Source organism: Mytilus trossulus, chromosome 3, assembly GCF_036588685.1.
Source record: "Mytilus trossulus isolate FHL-02 chromosome 3, PNRI_Mtr1.1.1.hap1, whole genome shotgun sequence".
In the NCBI taxonomy this organism is placed as follows: Eukaryota; Metazoa; Mollusca; class Bivalvia; order Mytilida; family Mytilidae; genus Mytilus; species Mytilus trossulus.
This window is the reverse complement of record NC_086375.1, coordinates 47544470-47565305: the sequence shown is the minus strand read 5'-3', so window position 1 is coordinate 47565305 and position 20836 is coordinate 47544470. Positions and strand designations below refer to the sequence as shown.

General features: G+C 31.8%; 2 protein-coding genes across 2 annotated transcripts; both read left to right on the top strand.

The window, feature by feature from the left end:
* Positions 1-11930: 11930 nt before the first annotated feature.
* Positions 11931-14271, top strand: LOC134709487 (cdc42 homolog). Its single transcript, XM_063569645.1, has 2 exons — positions 11931-12186; positions 13140-14271. Exons 1-2 carry the CDS (start codon positions 11986-11988, stop codon positions 13506-13508), a joined length of 570 nt encoding a protein of 189 aa, XP_063425715.1. The 5' UTR covers positions 11931-11985; the 3' UTR covers positions 13509-14271.
* A 5505-nt stretch (positions 14272-19776) lies between these two features.
* On the top strand, positions 19777-20663 carry LOC134709486 (cdc42 homolog). The gene has a single exon (XM_063569644.1). It carries the CDS (start codon positions 19817-19819, stop codon positions 20363-20365), a length of 549 nt encoding a protein of 182 aa, XP_063425714.1. The 5' UTR covers positions 19777-19816; the 3' UTR covers positions 20366-20663.
* Positions 20664-20836: the final 173 nt, after the last annotated feature.

Here is a 20836-nt window from a genome sequence, read left to right as displayed (position 1 = left end):
AAACAATATTTCTTTTTATTATTTCCTCTGTACTTGATACATTTTTCTCATAACTCTACTTCTTACACTAAAAGACACTCGCACACCAAAAACGGACTTCAATGATTGAACGTGTCAATACAAAAGTACAAAAACAAACTTTATAACATATATCTCTTTACGAGGTTATCATGTGATGGGGTTTAGTTTTGTTTCTTTTTTATTTTGTTTTAAATTTCACCCTTTTAATTATGAACAGTGAGTAACAAATGCTACTCTTCAGAAGAAAAAATGACAAGATAACAATCAAACAACACCGTATCAAAAGTATCACAGTTACTGAAAACAATCTCAAAGTAATAAATTTACACAAACTTGCACTCTAATGTGGTGACTGTACTTCTTTTTACAACATTACGATGTTTTTTTGTGCAATGCTTAAAATGAATGTTATAAAAATAAGAAAATATGTGTATGATTGCCAATGAGCAACTATCCACTAGAGTATGTAGTCTTGTTTCACTTAATGAATTATTCCCACACCAAAAAAAAAAATACCAGACGCAACATTGTGCAACACAGGTATTCTAGTATTATAACTATGAACTCTATTATCGGGATTGCGCTTACAAATTGATATTGTTTCCACTTCAGGATTCGATTCTGTAATCCAGGCTTCAGTCTGCAAAGCATAACATAAAATAAGACTTGGCAACACGAACACAATCCAAACTAGGGGTGATATCGGGTGTTTTTGTTTGTTTGGTTTTGGTTTCTTTTAGGGGTGGTAGGCAAATCCTGCTCCTTATGTGGCATCCGTTGTTTGCTTTCGTTTTGTCTTTGATAATTGTTGCGCTAATTAGAAAGGAAAATATTGGCAGTAAAATAAACGTTATTAACTTACGTTTTTGGTAGTGGATTGTTCATTTCATGCAGACTTTCATGTTAGTAGAATTCTAAATCCGGCATTTCTAATTAGAACTATGAATACGCTATATCATTATTCCAATTTAAACAGTAATCCACTTTGGAAATGAAAGAGCTGCATATTATTTATACTCTTGCAGGAAATATTTGTATACAAAAGGGATGAAATGCCAGCGTAGAAACAGATGAAAATGAATAGTCAATCCGCAAAACAAAATCTCCAGAGGGCCCCACCCTACCTACCCCTGCCTTATGTCAAATGGTCTTTTCTTAGTTTAAAATTGATGGCATGTTTTTTTGTAATTGTTGCCAAATATCAACCATATCATCCGCAGTAAGGAGATTGAAATGCGTATGCGTTCTTTTCATCTGACTTTGACAATTTGCACTATCTTCCCATGCATTTCTAGTATTGGATGGAGAGATGTCTTATTGGCATTCAAACCACATCTTCTTATATCTATTATACTAAATATACAAATACAAATACTCAGCAGTATATCAAACTAGTTGTTACTACCATAGAGCTTCTAGATAGATATATTCACTTCCTTTAGTAGCGAGGACAATTTGACACTACATATCAAAGTTTAATTGTGAGCTGGGTTCTTTCCTTATTAGTTTGTGGTCATCTAGTCGGAAGCTGAACTGTTTATTGTGTGTTTTAGTTCTACAACATATTATTGTCTTGATAAGCAAAAGTCTGAGCACCCTTAGATCTAAAACTGTTTCAACTCCACCACATTATTGCCTATACTATATTGTACTATAAAATACAAACGACCCACGCGTTATCAATATCAAACGAAACAGGACAGCTTTGCGTTACTATTTTAGAATAAATATAAACTTGTACTTTAAACTTTACAACTGTTACAAGGGCGTTTTCAATATAATATACGATTGAGTAGTTTTGCTGCTTCATCAAACAAGCAATAAAATATTACCACCTACAAAAAAAATGAATAAATTAGTGAATAGTGGTTGTAAGAACTAAAACCCATTTCGATAAGTAAAAAAATCTAAATTTTAAATTTTGAATTGACGTCACTATAATTTTAGTACTCTTTATCCAATGATGCACAGTACATATAAATACATTGCATTTAAAAGACTACATAATATATACAATATGACAATGCCATTGAAAACGCTCAGGGAAAAAGGTGCAAGAATAGATATATTATAAGATAACATTGGTAAACCAAATATCTATGGCGACAAGAGAACTGCATATTTTTTCTTTACCACTTTTTATACTAATAAGTTGAAAAGCTGCTCCGAATGCACTTGCCATTGGTCCATTAGCTTTGGTTATTTTTGACAATAATGAACACTCTGCGATTTATTTTCATACGATCTGGAATTTTTAAGTAATGTAAACAATTTATATAGATTAGACCGTTGGTTTTCCCGTTTGAATGGTTTTACACTAGTAATTTTGGGGCCCTTTATAGCTTGTTGTTCGGTGTGAGCCAAGGCTCCGTATTGAAGGCCGTACTTTAACCTATAATGGTTTAATTTTTAAATTGTTATTTGGATGGAGAGTTGTCTTATTGGCACTCACACCACATCTTCCTATATCTATCAAGTTACGCAAACCGTCGACTACTTCTGTTTGACTTACCCTGGCTGCGCCGACTCGCAGGTGTTTTGAGTGATTTTAATTATCGATCTCATCGCCGTTTTTAATTGATAATTTACAATAATTTGTCTGCACCTCTTTTTTGTTTCTTTTCTCGCAGAAACTATAAAGATCTATAAATTCACGTACCATTTCCGCGATAATATTCCCCTGTTCGACAAGTTTCCCTTCGAGGCACAATGTGCGATTGCGCATTGGGAACTGAAGAGTTCAAATCAACATAGGTCATATGAATAAGGGTTGGGCTTAACATCGAATTATTATCTATAGACAAGAAAAAAATTTAGGTGTTAAACGTTAAAAAGCTTCTAAATTATAAATGGAAAGTAACCAGTTGTTGTTTTAATCATATTTATTAAACTTTTTGTACAAAATCCGGCATATAGATTAAAAAAGTAATTTTGATGAAAATCGTAGCTATTATCCGTTTAAAACATTCGTACAAAAAACAATCTGATAAAATATAAAATCTGACATCAAACTGAGTTTACTTATTAAGAGTTTTTACTTAAAACTTAATTTTATTTTCAAATTCTCATGCATTTATACTACGTGATCTTGCACAGCATTTCAGTTGCATACCAAATAAAAGAGGGACGAAAGACACCAAAGGGACAGTCAAACTCGTAAATCTAAAACAAACTGACAACGCCATGGCTAAAAATGAAAAAGACAAACAGAAAAACAATAGTACACATGACACAACATAGAAAACTAAAGAATAAACAACACGAACCCCACCAAAAACTAGGGGTGATCTCAGGTGCTCCGGAAGCACGGGTGTCATTCGGTTTATCGAGAGAAATGAGCGTGAAAGAATATCTAACGGCGGTCAAGTATTGAGCGACGATCGTGAAATCTCTGGTAACGGATCGTGAAAGACATTTAATGGGAAGTCTAGGTCAGAATCTTTAAAAATATTGCTTAATTTTCAAAACGCGGAACAAATCCGAATAAAAAAATATGTCTGTCAAAATGGTTTAACTTCCCCAACAAAACTGTGAAATAAGTAAGAGAAAGTATGCAGTACTTTATGAAAAAACACAAAAGGCGCAATGCATGTATATGCAATTAATTACAAATAACACGCTTTTTGTGACTATAATGGTCATGTTTCAGTTCATCATTATATATTTGAAATCTAATCTTTAGTGTATCTGATAGTACAGTAAAATTAAGGTATGTTCTCCTCTTAAAAGCATTAATTTGAATATGAAAACCTTGAATTTGTTGAACATCCATCAAACTTGGTCGTGAAAGATCAGGCAACGCATTATTTTGATCGTGAAAGATAATGCGTGACCAGACTTATTACTAGTAATTAGAAATCAGTATTTCTTTTACCATTTGATAAACCTGAAACTGGTTGAAGCCTGTAACTATTTTAATAAGGATGAACATTAAAGCTTTTTTTTTATTCAACGCTTAACCTCGAGAGTTAAAAAACAACAACTAAAACATCTCTAGATAAGTTTGAAAGATTCAGCTCTGAGAATCGGTCAAGTGCAATTCATGCAGAATTACACTATTTACTTATAGCCAATAGTATGGATATGCAACGTTTAAACCAAAATGATATCCATCAAACAAAAAATTACAGCAAAACAGCATCTTTCATGAGTAATTTGAGATTGAACGATAACCAACATTTTGTGCAACAGTACTTTCTTAAGTTGTGTATATACAACGCAGATGTGGATTGATTTAACTATATATTACAGACTATAGAATACCAAATCGCAAATGCTGTAATGTCTCATCTGCTTTACTTATGATAGTTAATGTTATCGAACGTCTATAATATCAAGGGTTTTACTAGAAGTGTCAAATGCGCTTAATGCGCTTAATGTATTTTTGTCCATCTGATGAATTAAGCCTTTTCAATTGATTTTTATAGTTCGTTCTTATGTTGTACAGTTATACCACTGTCCCAGATTCGGGGGAGGGTTGGGATCCCAATAACGTGTCTAACCCCGCCACATTATTAATGTATGTGCCTGTCCAAAGTCAGGAGCCTGTAATTCAGTGGTTGTTGTTTGTTTATGTGTTACACATTTGGTATTCGTTCATTTTTTTTATACAAATAAGGCCGTTAGTTTTCTCGTTTTAATTGTTTTACATTGTCACTATGGGGGCCTGTTATAGCTGACTATGCGGTATGGGCTTTGCTGAAGGCCGTACGGTGACCTATAGTTGTTAATGTCTGTGTCACTTTGGTCTCTTGTGAATAATTGTCTCTTTGGCAATCATACCACTTTTTTTTTTAAATTAGGATTGTCAATGGTTAATAAAAAGAGTGCGAGGTCAAATGAACCATGACATACAGATCTCTACAAATATCCCGTAGACCAAATAAATGTGTTCCGATCCTTACAGTGCCTTAGCAACTGACAAATATAAAAGTTATGCTGGCCAATTAATTCGAAACATAAGGTCAAAGGTATATGAACCCTGTCCGACAGCCAGACATTGACATTTTTCTATCATTCAATATTACAAATACAATTGACGTCATTATGGTCATTTATGAAACATGCAAACAGACATGTACACCATACACGAAATGCCATGGCGCTATAGCATACAGGTATATATCCAAAGGCTAGACAACATAAAACGAGCATTGCCGAATGATGCATCACAATGGGTTCAATGTCAGTTGAAACCTTGCAAAAGTCAAAAATGTACACCTCACAATCATAACAACAGACACTTATCCTAAAGCTTAACGAATCCGCGATACGGACTTGATCACAAAAAATGAATCTTCATCCATGAAATAAGGCAAATTCGGGGTCAGGTGAATCCTGTCTGACGGACATGTAGTTTATAGGATCCAATATACCAAATATGGATATCCTATAAATCGCGATAAGTGAGTACTTCACATGACAATAAAAAGCTTCATCCTACAATCATCCAAATATTTATACTTTGAAAAGCTTAAACCTATTGAGGATGTTGGCCTATATAACTTTTCTCAATACAAATAACAAATATTAACTATGATACAATTGAAGAAAAATTTGAACGTTTTCGTAGCATCAGATCTTTCACGATCCTTTTCACGATCTTCAAAAATACGGTACATGATCTTTCACGATCCAAAAAATCCATTTTTGTGTAAATAATTCTTTATTTACCAAGTTTCATATTATGTTTATACAAAATAACTATAAGAACCATTTGTTTAATTCAAATAGAATGCCCTTATTCGTATTAAAGTAGGTTTTCTAGTCGAATTTGTGAAAAAAATCATGTTTGTTTACATTTTTTATGTCATTGAAATGTCAGAAACAATCTGCCTTTTGTTGTTTTGTAGTAACTATGTACTTTTACAACTTGTTATTCTGACATACTGATCATAATGTTGAACCATTTTGACAGACAGTTTTATTTTGTCGTAAATTTGTCTGTGTAATTAATTTAATTAGAATATGTATTGACCTTTCATATGTCTTCTCGATTAAATGTCTTTCACGATCCGTTACCAGAACTTTCACGATCGTCGCTCAATACTTGACCGCCGTTAGATATTCTTTCACGCTCATTTCTCTCGATAAACCGAATGACACCAGTGGGAAGGGTAAGCAGATCCTGCTCCACATGCGGCACCCGTCGTGTTGCTTATGTGATTACAAATCCCGGTAAATAGTCTAATTCGGTAGGTCAAATTCATGAAAGGGAAGGGGATTGTAGTTACGACGTAAGGAACATATCCGATATCATTTGTGAAACGGTTATTCCATAACGGTCAACCAACTCGTGATGGCGTCCGTAAAATTTACGAAGGGATGATTTCAACTTCACCATTTGGAACTCTTGGTTTAATAGCTTCCTTGTGAGCAGTAACCCTCTATCAAGAAAATCATGATAGGAATAAAATAAACTACCCGAGTTCATCGATTGGTCCAAGGAAATAGACTGAAATATTGAAAAAAATATGCATTCGTTTAATATAAAAATCCAATGACTATTCGTTTATATTAGAAGAAAAAGTAATTCAAATAGAATATAACATATTTCAAATTAAAGAAAATTTCCTGTATTCTTTGTTTCAAAAGCCCTTGCTTCAATCAAATGACCTTGAAGGAATGCTCCTGTATTACAGACACGTTCGGAATGTGGACTATTTAAATCTTATCCAATTGATTGAACAGTTACATAAAAACAATAACGCCTAGCTTTACCTGAACACGACAGATGTTGTAAACTTGTCAGCAGGGTGAGATTGAATGATTGGATAATTGACATTACGTATTTGACCTCAGTCTGACCACATGGAGGACCTCAGTGGATAATCGAAAATATAATAGTTTGGCCAAATCAATAGATCAATTACAGCATTAGAAATAATTATAATATGTTAGTATAGAGTCGAACAGATTAAAATAATTCTCTTTTAATCGTTTTAGAAACTGAAAACGTTTAAGTAGTTAAATATTTAATTGAATTTAAGTTCACACATAATCATACTATGCAAATGTATTTATTATTCAACTTTATCTTTAAAATCTCCGGTCAATTCAGGGTTACCTTTGTTCCTTACTTGCAATTGTAAGTTATAATACTGAGGTCATATTGACTCTACATACATTTAATATCAAAGAGAAGAACTAAAAATTTTCGTGTAAAGAAAAGTGTAAAATAAAAACAATGAAATGCAAAAGAAAATAAACGATACAACAAAAACTGCAACCAAACAAACAAAAACCAACACCAAGCCTTCATTGGTAGACCTATGCCAACAATAAATACTTAAATTTATATTTTTTTCACTATAACTGAACTCAAATGCGGGATTTTCTCGCTGTGTTGAAGACCAATTGGTGGCCTTGCGCTGTTTTCTGCTCGTATGTAGGGTTGAAGTCTCTATGATATTTCCCTCGTTTTTATTCTCAATTTCATTCTAATATAAGTTGAGACAACGTCCATTTCTACATGTATGCACTTCTGACCTTTTCCATAGAGACTGACGACAATTTGTATCTTGAGAATATTTTTCATGTGTAATAAAAAAAAAAGAAGAAGAGGTATAATTGCCATTGTCTCAATTATCCAGATATCAAATGAAGTTGACATATATGAAACAATTGATTACCGTTCGACCTTCAACAATGAGCAAAATCAATACCTTAGAGTACAATAAAGGGTCCTGACATGACAAAATGATAAAATAAACAGAACCTGATCTATATGCAAAAACAACGGACTTGGAACAGGAATATGCCAAAGCACCAGAGTTTGTGAAAGCTCAACTCTACCATAACAATGGACAGGGTGTCTTCATTTTAAACAGTTCTACTAAGGCTGTATCTTAAAAATTGCTTATCAAGCAATTTGTCATGGTGCCTTCGATTTTTGACTATTCCCAATATTTTCTTCTGTTATCTTTTGTCTACCTCTCTAAAGACAGCTTAAACTAATATAAATTGCTTTCTGTTCGGATAATGAGAAAGAAGGTTACATATATTTACCTTTTGAAAGACAGTTTAAACTAATATGAATTGCTTTCTATTCGGATCAAGAGAGAGAAGGTTACATATAGCCATTTAACATATGATATAAAATTTCGTAACCAAATAGTTGGTAATTACATTTTTATAATAGTTACTCCATTAGGTTTCGGTCAGTCTTGGGTCAAGCGATCAATATATACAAGGTTGATAAATTGATAACATTAAACTATTTTAATTATTTGAGTGTTAATAGGCGTTGTTAATCTAGTGGTTAGATTAAGGTCAGATAAATGTTTTACAATATAAATATTTTAATATTTTTCATATTGATAAATATCTATAAATAATTGTGGTTCGGATTTTAACTTAAATCAGCAAGTTTTCATCTGCATTCAATATATATTTTATCAAGTATATTTCAACTGACATTCTTCTATATATACATAAATTGCTGTGGTTATATATTTTAAAGTTTAAATCAGCATATTTTGATTTACAAAAATAGATAAAGATTTTTAACTGACTTTGTTCACACATTAAAGTTGGCAAATACATTTATTGAAAATATATAGTGATTGAGTCGCCTACGTATTAAATATGCTTAAGTTAAAATATGCGTATTGTTATGCGTTTAGTTTTCTCCATTGGTTAGAGGTATAGGGGGAGGGTTGAGATCTCACAAACATGTTTAACCCCGCCGCATTTTTGCGCCTGTCCAAAGTCAGGAGCCTCTGGCCTTTGTTAGTCTTGTATTATTTTAATTTTAGTTTCTTGTGTACAATTTGGAAATTAGTATGGCGTTCATTATCACTGAACTAGTATATATTTGTTTAGGGGCCAGCTGAAGGACGCCTCCGGGTGCGGGAATTTCTCGCTACATTTAAGACCTGTTGGTAACCTTCTGCTGTTGTTTTTTTCATTTGGTCGGGTTGTTGTCTCTTTGACATTTCCATTCTCAATTTTATTAAGTTAAAAACTATACCATATGATAATGAAATACTATTATCTACATTATATTTTTAAGACTCCAAATCAAGTAAACCTAATTCTGATTTTTCTAATTCTGATTTTTTTTAAAAGAACAATTAAATATTCTGGTCTTATTCACTGGAATAATTTACCAAGTAATATTAAAGAAATAGATAATTTAGATACATTTTTTAAAGACCAACTGTTCAAACTATTTTCTTACTGAACAGAATAAAGATGCACGAAACTAATGTATTTTTCTTTTTCTATTTAATGCATATGTACTAATTCAATATTTAAGCTGCTATATTTAACTGTATTGTGTAATTTACTTTGTATGTCTCCCCCTTTTTTTATTTGTATTAATAGTTTTTGAAGGCCTCATGGAAGATTAACATGTAATTGTTAAATGTGTTACCTTCGTTAAATAAAGAATTTTATTATTATTTATTATTATTATACACCTTTGATTTCCAGGTCACAACCTCTAAACCACCTTGAAATTTTGCGATGTGTTTAATGTCAATGGACTTGTAAATTCTAAATATTTGACGGAAAAAGAAAGAAATGTTGTATGATTGCCACTGAGACAACAATCCAGCGAAGTTCAATTGACTCGGAGCTAAGCAATCACCGACCACCCTATGGCCTTCAACAATGAGAAAAACCCATATCGTATAGTCGGTTATAAAAAGGCCCCGACATGGAAAATGATAAACCATTATATTGAAAACTAATTTATATCATAACAATTTACAAAAAAAACAAACCGTGATAGCAAACTGAACTACAGACTCCTGACTTGCAACAGGCACACGTACAAAGAATATGACAGGGTTAAACATGTTTGAAAGAGCCAACCCTCCTCTTACCTGGGACAGTGTTGTAACGGCACAACAGAAAATCAAACTATGCAAAACATATGGAAGAACCATGGATAACAAAACAATCCTATAGATAGAACATAGTTTGGAGAGGAAGAGCATTTATGGTTTACTAGGGTTGTACAATGTTTTGCATTTGAAAAATTAAGAAATTACTTAGATAACTTGTCAAAAAGGAAGTTTAGCAGATACTCTTAAACACTGAACGCAATGAACTTATTAAAATTGATATATTTAAAAAAAAATGTTAACAGAAGATAAGAAATGCTTTTTATCTAAAAAAAAAAAAAGAAAAGAAAAGAAAACTTGTTTGGAGTTTTATATTCAGCTCTTTGAATATACAATGTACATGTATTCATTATATGATAAAATATTATTTTATAGATTTGTTTATGAAGAATTGAGAGTTCAAGATCGGGTTAAAAAGAGGCCTTACAACTGTGCCAAAAATCAATCAAAATACCAATTACTGTATAATTCATCTTCACTCAGAATGTAAAATATATGTAATCCATAGAAAATAACTACTTAAACATTCAAATGGTGTCACAATTATGCAAATTTTGCCTCTTTAAGTTTAATTTTATTATACTTTGAGTGTTATGGTTCAAATTGCAGGTCTAAAGACGCTGTTGTTATATGAATGTCTATTGGGATATTATGCCATCAAATTTTAACAATGAATTACGAAAAAAAGAGTTAGTGAGGTCAAGTCAAGTTCAGATCTAAGGATTGCATAAACAAGAATTGTACGCAAAACTTTTAATTTTAATTAATTGATTGAGAAAAGAATGATATAGATCTCATTATTTACTATAATTTCCTAGTCAAACTTGTCCTGAACAGATGTATTATTCTAGTATTTAAATCAATTAAAATACTTTAATTCCCATTATAGGTTATTACCACCGGACACAGTAAAACATCTGCTATAACTTTTAATAGAGTTTAATCATGTGAGCCCTAAATTTGATCATTGTTATTTTTACATTGTTCTTGATGATGAATTTATATTGTTATAAAAGATACCTTTTCTACTGACTTCGGTATCCTAGTACTACGCATTAAACCGTTCTCAAAAAAATCTTGTAAAAAAAAGAAATAGAAAAACCTTGTATTTGATTAAGAAACTCGTTAATAATATGTTCTTAAAGAAGAAAAAAAACCGTTAACGTTCCATTCTCCGACCTATGTTGTGAAATTTAAAAACATATTAAAACAAAACTTCCTATGGTACATGTATGCCTTGTCGTATACACATCCTACTTTGTTAATTCTTAAATAACCTAAATTTTATAAAAAAAACTAATTACTAATTTAGTGGCAGCAACCCGATAATGGGTCGTTCGATTCGTCTGAAATTTCAGGGCTGATAGATCTTGACATTTTGAACATTTTTAACCAATGTCAGATTCCCTCTAAGTACTTTTTATTTTTTTTTAGATATAAGATAAGCCAAAAAACTGCATTTTTAAACAGTTTACGACTACGACGGACGATGAAGACAGACAACGGATAACGACGAACGTCAAGTCATGGCATAAGCTCAGATTGGGACCTTGGGACACAAGTGAGCTAAAAATAAGAACAACACATTTTAAATGACATGCGTCCAAAGCGCTTTTCAGAATTTACTTTCATCATGAAGGCTCGAAGTCGAATATTGGACGCCTAGGTTGTACAAGACCTGAAACAATCAAAGCGCTTTGTAACCAAAAGGGACCAACATAAAATATATAGCAAAACCCCTCTAACTAACGCTCAAATCTGCCAGAGGGAGTTGAAAACTTAGTTTCTTTATCTTAAACAAATTTACGTTAATATCTTAATTCATATATTCCATGTTATAAGATATGTGTTGGAATTAAGTATCTCTTTTAAAACTGTCTACATTCTCACAGGCTTAAAATTAATAATTCAAAAGCAAAGGAGACATTTCATTTTTTGATGAAGGAGATTAATAATTTCACAGTAGCGATCAAATTTTCGTCGAAGTTCATTATGGGAGGATTAGTCGATTATGAAAGGTTGTGCTTAAGATGGATAAAATTTTGAAGTTTATGGTATAAAACTGTGATTGCGATTTTTAATGATCAGTTGACGATCTGACTTATAAAACAACATGCTAACCCACGAGAACGATAAAACTGTTATGTGCCCTATTGTAGGAGATGGGATGGTAGGAAAGACTCAAATTTGTAAAACATTTGCCGGAAGTCAAACATCAGACGACTATACAGCAACAGTTTCTGATTTATACACTGTACCGACTTACATGATGGGTTCAGATTATATCATCAAAATAGTAGACTCATCTGGCCAGGTTAGTGTTTAAACAAATCATTTTATTGTATTGGAAGATGGGCCCTTTTTATCTGACTCTGCGGTATGGGCTTTGCTCATTGTTGAAACACATACTGTGCCCTATAGTTGTTTATTTCATCTGGCCAGGTTAGTGTTTAAAACAAATTATTCGATTTTTTTGACAAATGGGCCTTTTTTTAGCTGACTATGAGGTAAAGGCTTTTCTCATTGTTGAAGTCCACACTGTGACCCATTATAGCTGTTTATTTCTGTATCGTTTGGTCTCTTGTGGAGAGTTGTCTCAAAGGCAATCATATCACATCCTCTTAGTATATTTTATATAAGTGCTATAGATTTTATAATAAGCTTACGGTGACCTACAATTGCTTTTTACCGCTTCATTTTTACTCTGGTGGATAGTTGTATCATAGACAATTAAACCACATCTCCTAATTTTTATATTAGTTTAAGCATGAAAGTAATATTTAAAAGGAATGTTTAATATTGTTACATAATGATATTTTTCTTCTTATATGTAAGATATTCAAATGAATGTATGGTGTCTGTCTTTTGTTTTCAAATGAACAAAAAAATTATTGCAAAACGAATTAATGACAAATCATAAAGCGTATCACAATCGATAATCAAATTTGCAACTAATGATGACGGATGACTGTTTAACAACATGTTGCAAATTATATGCATATTCAGGACTAGAACATGTTAATATGTATGTAGCATAATTATTAAACCTGCTTTGTATGAGACTGACACGCCAAGACGGCTTTTTAACGTTCTAGTTCATGGACGATGTTGACAGTCTGCAGGAAAATATGTTACCCTTCCCGGACACATAATTCTGACTTCCGGCCAACCGGTCTTTGCTCTTGCTCATTTTAAATGCTTAGAGCATGCACAGTAGCCCCACAAATAGATTAAATTACTTATGGTGTATTTTGTTTTATTTTTCAGCATGACTACAAGGAGGTTAGAACAAAGTCCTACAAAGAAGCCAATGTATTTATCTTGTGTTATAGTGTATCCGACAGAGAATCCTTTGAAAATGTCAAGTCATTCTGGATTCCGGAAATTAGAAACCTATGCAAGAAAACGCCAGTGGTATTAGTTGCCACATACAAAGACACCAGGGACGAACATAACAATGTATCTAAACAAGAAGGACTTGATATAATGGAATCTCACAAATTTGATGCGTACATCGAATGTAGATCTGATAACAAAGAAGAAGTAGATGAATTATTCGAAGATATTTTACTTTCAGTTATAAAGTCTAAAAGAAGGCGTCGCTCGAGTCTTCTTCATACACTCATGGGTAAATGATAGACAAGGCGAAAAACGTTGACTTTCAAACATTTAGGTTCGTTTTCAATCTTGTTATTTTCCAGATCTGTCATGAACGATTTCGTTTATTTTAAAAGGAGGCATTACTAAGATAGACTTAAAGAAGGTAGTAAGCTTTTATTGCATATTGATTATTGGCAACGTTTTTTTTCGGAGATGCTTGCATAAGTAACGCAATGGCTGGAGATGAATGATGAAAGAACAAACAAACCAAACAATAATTCGGCGTATATAAAATAATTAGCCTTGGTGATTTAAGTTTAAGTGATTTATTTATCTCAGAGGTGTTTAAACAAAGTATAGTGTTTCCTCTCCCAACAAATTACCAAGGATGAGTTTATGTATTTCTTCAATACATTTTAAAACCAAGAAAGCATACAATGAAAGCTTAATGACATTTTCATTTTGACTGCTGATATCCCAATGTTTGCCGTTGTTGCCTACTATGTCCGTTTGTGTTAATAGCGTATCGTTGTCAACATAATGAAATTTAATGCAAAGTTCTGTCATACAACTGAAAGGTTAAGCTAGCCATAAATCCAGGTTTAATCCAGTATTTTCCACGTAAGGAAGTACCTGTTCTAAGTCAGGAATACGACAGTTGTTTTCCTTTCGTTTGATGTGTTTGCGCTTTTGGTTTTGTCATGTTTAACAGGAATTTCCGTTTTAAATTTCACTTGGAGTTCGGTATTTTTTCAACCATAATTGATTGTCTTTTTCATATGTTCTGATATTACACCACTTTCCCATGGTTTGATTGTCGTTGAAGATCATAGAATACACATTATATATAATAAAACCAGCACACATTAATAAATTGCTAAAAAAAAACAGAAAGTTAAATCAAGTACGTTTACTTTTAGTTCCTGCGATGATATAAAGTTTCTTCTATGTCTTTGAGTGCAAACTGGCCATTTATCCTACCATGACTGACCAAAAGCTCGGTCAGTACATGACGTTATATAAGTTGTTTACATAAAAGTTTTCATTTAAACATCAAGGTCAGTTTTACTACTATACAATGGCTTCATGCTGATTTCAACTTTTAAACCTTTAGTATTTGCTGATACAGGCGATTTAAAGAGTGTAGGCAAAATGTTATTTATACACAGTTTGTTGAACACAAAGAAATGGAATTAGATTTATAAGCTGTATAAATATTAATATAAATTTCCAATGTCAAATATATAGTAATAAATATCTCCTACGAAGTACCTTGTAGACAATTCGTTGCTTATTGAAAGTGTACTAGATACTCATTTTGTTTTACTGGCTAGACTTGCTATCTTTATATATTATGTATATTAAATCGAAGTCCAAACGCGTTTAAGAAAAAACAACATTATTAAAGTTATACTTTACAGTTAGATAACAATGTCTATATTTTGACATTCTCAGAAACGCACATTTCATGAACTGAATTTACTTGTTACAATTTCAAAATATTTTTTGCTTTTTTTTTTTACATCGAAAGAGTTTAACTTTGCCGAGTTTGATTATTGTTATTAAAATGCTTGAATATAGGATCTACAACTTTAAAATTTGACTTTTCAAGATTCGCGTTCATTGTTTACGGCCAATGAGTATTCAGAATCCAAAATTAAGCTGGTAACAATGAAAACAGACGTAGCAATAAAACCACGAAGATTTAAAAGTAAACTGCCAAAACAATAAAGGAATCTCAGCATAAACGAAACGCTCAGAAAAATTACCATTGACAACATCATGATATTAAGCAAATATCAACAAATAATTGAGGGATACGAATTTTACGAAAAGTATTTTGTCGTTTCGCTGTATCCCTTTTCAAGGACAATGTCATATACTATCTTTATATATCAATAGAATTTTACATACAAGATCGTTGCAAAAATGTCACGTATATTCAGGTTTCATTTCCAAGTGATCGCACCAAAAGACAAACATTTGGCAAATAGCTTGTATAAATTAAGAGGGTTATCAACCTATTTTTCGAGAGAAAGAGAAAAATAGAGAGTGCGCATGTTCTTCGTTTATAAAAGTAACACTTAACACTTAAAGGCTAATAAAGTCTATGGTAAGCTTTTCTCTTTAAATTGTCAAATAAATCAAAGTAAACTTTGAGTATGGTGAAGTATAATTCTCATGTATTGTTCAGGTTAATAATAAAATATAATACATGTAATTATATTTAATTCCTAGACCATCTGTTTTATGAGGTCATTATGTGCAGGCAATTTAGTGGAAATTACGTTTAAAAATGCCAACACGTTGTAGTTTTAAGAACATATTTACTTTCTACCCCACTTTAGTGGAATTATCTAGCGGGTACACTGCACCGACTGCAATATTTTGATTCATGTCGAGGATATGTCACAGACACTCGCAATCAAGGCTATGGTTATTGAAAGGTTGTTATCTATCAAACTATTATCAAATCTATTATATAATCAAACAGTTCAAACAGAAAGTTTTCCCTTTTAAATTTCTTGCTTACAAATTTAAACTAACGCATTATTGGCACAATACCAGTAGATCTTTATAACACTACACAGATTGTCTTATCAGTTTTCCAACAATCTGGGGTTTCAAAACAAAGTATAAAATCATGGACGGAATGGAAGATGATGTCCATGTAAGTGATGTCTTTCGTATTCTAAATGAGTTAACATCCACACGAAACCAAAATCAATAGACAAGTATCAAAATATCATTGCAACCCATTAATATTAATATAAAAAAAATCTCACAGAAGAACGTTCAATAAAGATAAAACAAAAAGCACTTATGAAATGAATTATTATCGTTTGATGTGTTTTATCATTTTATTTTGCCATTTGATTAGAGACTTTTGAATTTTCCTTTGAGCTCAGTATTTTTGTGATTTTACTTTTTATGTCTAAGGAGCTTCTTTTAATAAACTTCACCAGGAACGCTCAAAGCCGAATGCTTTTAAACCAAATGATGTAGGAGGAAGAGCTGTATGACAAAAAATGGACTTCAAATAATAGCATCTAAGGTCAAGTGAGGAAGATGGAACTTTAGTTTCTTGATTATTTACCAATTTATAATTTAAAAGTTATTCAATTTAAGAGGGTTATTTTATATATCATGTTAGTAACTCTACAATATGCTATAATAAACATTATAACATATAAAAGAATTGCTTGTAATTATTTTTATGTCCTTTATTATAATCTTATGTATAGTTCAGGTTTTTTTTCTGAAATTATGACTTCTTGTTCCATCTTTGATTTACCTTTCGGTTTTCAAAGAATCGCGATAAAAAGCTCCCTTTTCCAACAACAAAAAAAATAAAAAAAATTTAGTTCTTTGTAAATGACATATTCGCTAACTTTTTATATGAATAAAAGTTAAAGTCTTTACAACTGATCATAGAGTCGACTAAATAGGTAGATCAAGATCAAGACCACGAATAGGTGCTATATTATCATTTCCTGGAATATATATAATCCGTATTAACATACGATGTGATATCAAAGCAAGAGCCCTAAATAGTCACAGTAATATTTTTCAGGTTTTCCTAACGATATATTTGCAATCCAAGACCAAATACGATTAATACCTTGTACTAACTTGTCTGAATTACATTAAAATAATATTTTGCAACTATTTCGAATATAAAGTTCTGACAACAATATCGGATTTATGTAGCACAATAAGGACAAGGCCATTTACAATATTACTGTTTATACTTGGTATGGGGTATGTCAATTTGACGGTATTGTATTTTATTTAGTGAAAATTTACTTAATTTTACGAATTCAACAAAGAGTCTTTTAGCGAAATCTGTCTAATTAAAAAGTTTAAAATCTTTTCTCATAATAATTTAAATACTTAAGTTAAATGTCCCCAGCAAAGGAATATGACATTTAAAAATCAATATACTACTATTCTTCAATGTTCAACTGTTAATGTGACCTTACCTTGCAAATTGTTTGCTTTTGACCTTAATTTTTATTTTGCATTTCGAAATTTCGTTTTCTTATTTTCGTTTATACAGAAAACCACCCGGAGTCTCACAATATCATAAAAAGGCAATGTTACGTAAAAATAGCAGTGGCACCTTATGCTTATTCAAATGTATTCAAAACCAAAGGTGTTGAAAACTCAGAATATGTCTTTTTGTCGACCGATTTCTTCTAACCATGAAAACACGGACACAAAATGCTACTATTGTCGCCTTTGCAAATAATTACTTCTCTCAAAAAGACACCCTGAGTCTAACCATAGCTTGCATCACCACCAGAAAAAAAACACAACACCGATGCCTCTTATCTAACAAATCAATTGCAGTATGCATGAAAGTGTGCAATCAATCTTATTAATAAGATGGAAACCGATGTTTAGTAAAGTATTTTTAACATTATTAATAAATCATTTGCAAAAGAAAGAACAATTTAAAAATTAAGTCTGAAATAGAGGAACATGTTTTCAATATATTTATTACCATAGTTATATACTTCTTATAAAAGTATATACAAACTTTAGGAAATATTGTTACAGTAGATAACATTAGGGAGACCAAAGAGTCAAATAGAATAACCAAACAGTTTTCAACTGCAATGCATTATGCAATGTTTGAAATGTAATCCATTGATATGTTTTTGGTATAATCCAATGATATTTGTTTGGTAGAATACATAAAAGTCATCAACACTTGCTCATCAAACTTCTTTTACATCCACCTGAATCTAATTACGATTGTATGAACACAAAACCATCACTAGTTTTAAAAAAAATTATATGATATTGATAAATCTATTATAATCCATGAATACTGTTGGATTTAAGAAAACACCAAATAGTTCCACTTGTATTATTCCAAAGTATACTAAAACCAAAACTATAATTTAGCAAAACACTGAATATTGCACTGAATATCCACAAAGAATCATCGCTAGTCCATTTACAGAATAAAAATGATAGAGCACAAACAAATACAGTATATATGTACATTAACCCCCTGTAGTTTTCAAAAATGAAACACTAGATAATATTACAACCCCTACCAGCATTACCAGCGAGATATTTACCACCTTGAGTCAATCAGTAGGTATACGCATTGTTTTCTAATCAAGCGAATACACCTTTTGTTTTCAGCTACGAAACTCTCTGTTGGTCTGTTTATATCTAATTGTAAAAAAAGGAAACGAGAAATGCGATATATTTTGATGGTAAAACAATTCAATAACCCCATTTGGACTATCTTCGACATATAGTATCAGTAGAAATTCCCTTAAAGTTCAGACAGTGGACTGTCATATAATGAGAATCCACAAAAAAACGTGCATTCTATTTACACAAATATATACCATATAACATGTAAATTATATCTGAGTTTGCATTATCTTCTACCTTATATAGAGGTTTTCTATGTTAACTGAAAACACATTTATGCAGAAAATGAAGTGAAATTTGCAAAACTAAATGGCATTCATTAGCATTAAATATTGTACCCGTTTGTTTGACACAAACGAATATTTAATCGTATGAACATCATTGTGCTTAATATGCAAGCATATTTGAACTTATTTCAGACTTCTTCTTTTATCAGATATGAATTCCTTCATATGTTCAACAACATACACTGTCTGCACGGAAAGGCGTGTTTGTTAAAAATGAGTAAAAAAACATTAACCTTTACTAATTTGAAAAAGACAGATAAAATTATACAATCATCGAAAATTATATAAACAAGTAGGGTAAAGAAGACAACAACATTCACAAGACTTAATGGTTTCATAAAAATGCTGCCGTGCAAGCAAGGTAGAAAGTATTGAAAGGGAAAGGAGGAATTACACAGAAAGTTTACTTTAAGGGTATAACTTTATCATACATGATTACAAACTGCAAAAATCAAGACAGCATGATATTCATGTGAGTTGTTCTATTTCAAAACAACAATTCATACGAAATTCAAAAAGACAAAACTGTATAAACAAAATGTTGTTCTCCTCCAACGCCGTATTGTATTACTGTTATGTCTGTGGAAAACTCGACTATCGAAAAGTAAACATTAACAAATTTTCAAAATACTTTCCTTTTCCTACCACATAGAGTGATTTGGACATATACGTAGTGACTCCAGGGGGTAAACTTGATACCACCAGTGTGCAAGAAAAAACAAAAGCATTGTTTCTTTGCAGGAGATTTGAAGAACAATGGGCGAATCCGACCGAAAAACAAACGATCTATAAAAGGGACAGAAATTGTAACTTTCTCTCATAACGAATATCTACTTTAAATACTCGTAACACATTTAAAGACTTAAAAAAACTACGAAAATGGTTTGTAACGAGAACACTGTTTCCTGTGCCGTTGTTGGTGATGGAATGGTAGGCAAAACATGCCTTACTAAAAGATTTGCTGGAAGCCAGTTCGCTGAACAATATGTTGCTACAGTTGCAGAAACATCAACTGGATCTGTGTCTGCTTATGGTGACAAGTACAGCGTCATCAGCTATGAAGATCAATCAGCTAGATCCAAAACAATAACAGAATCTGACGTCATTGTTGTGTGCTACAGCGCAGTTGACAAAGAATCATTTGAAAACGTCAAATCATATTGGATTCCAATGGTCAGAAAAATAAATAAGAAGAAACCAATTGTTTTGGTCGCTACACATAGTGACATGCGTGAAGAGAATAATACTGACCATGTATCAGACGCTGAAGGACAAAACTTTATGAAATCAATTAATGCTGACTATTACAACAAATGTTCTGCTGCTACAAATGAAGGAGTAAAGAATGTCTTCGAAAGTGTCGTCTGTGCCGCTATTAGATACAGAAAAAAGAAAACCAATGTACTTAAACGTGTATTTGCACGATGAACTTGAACTTATCTCTGCCCGGAGATAAACCTATACTTTACACATCTTAAAATGTGTCAAAAATAGCAAAATACCTGTTGTAAAAAGACTTTGAGATAGATGTAGTTGGAGGTGGAATGTACCACTGGTGTACATTCCAAAGACGGATTGAAATATTCCTGTCGAATTTCAGTGATTGAGATGGAGAACAAGTGGTTCTGGTGATGTTCAAGGACACAAACTTACAAAAACAATGTGAAATTAATTACGATGATGAACTTAAAGAGAAAAAATTTATATGTTGAAAAGACACAAACAATACTTGTATACTATTGTATTACATTAATTTATGTTGTTTGAATAAATTATCTTACATGAAAATGATTTGTTTTGTTAACCATTTTACTTTTGATATACTGAAGGGATGACATGTTACCGTTCTTACAGTCAGTAAGTTTTTGATAAAAATCGAAGAAAAACATGCCGATTGAA

What these genes read in the sequence shown, in the direction of transcription:
- LOC134709487 (XM_063569645.1), top strand. Translation starts at nt 11,986, where the DNA reads ATGCTAACCCACGAGAACGATAAAACTGTTATGTGCCCTATTGTAGGA. An exon ending in TAGTAGACTCATCTGGCCAG is followed by an intron (nt 12,187 to 13,139) that starts GTTAGTGTTTAA and finishes TTTATTTTTCAG; the next exon opens with CATGACTACAAGGAGGTTAG.
- LOC134709486 (XM_063569644.1), top strand. Translation starts at nt 19,817, where the DNA reads ATGGTTTGTAACGAGAACACTGTTTCCTGTGCCGTTGTTGGTGATGGA.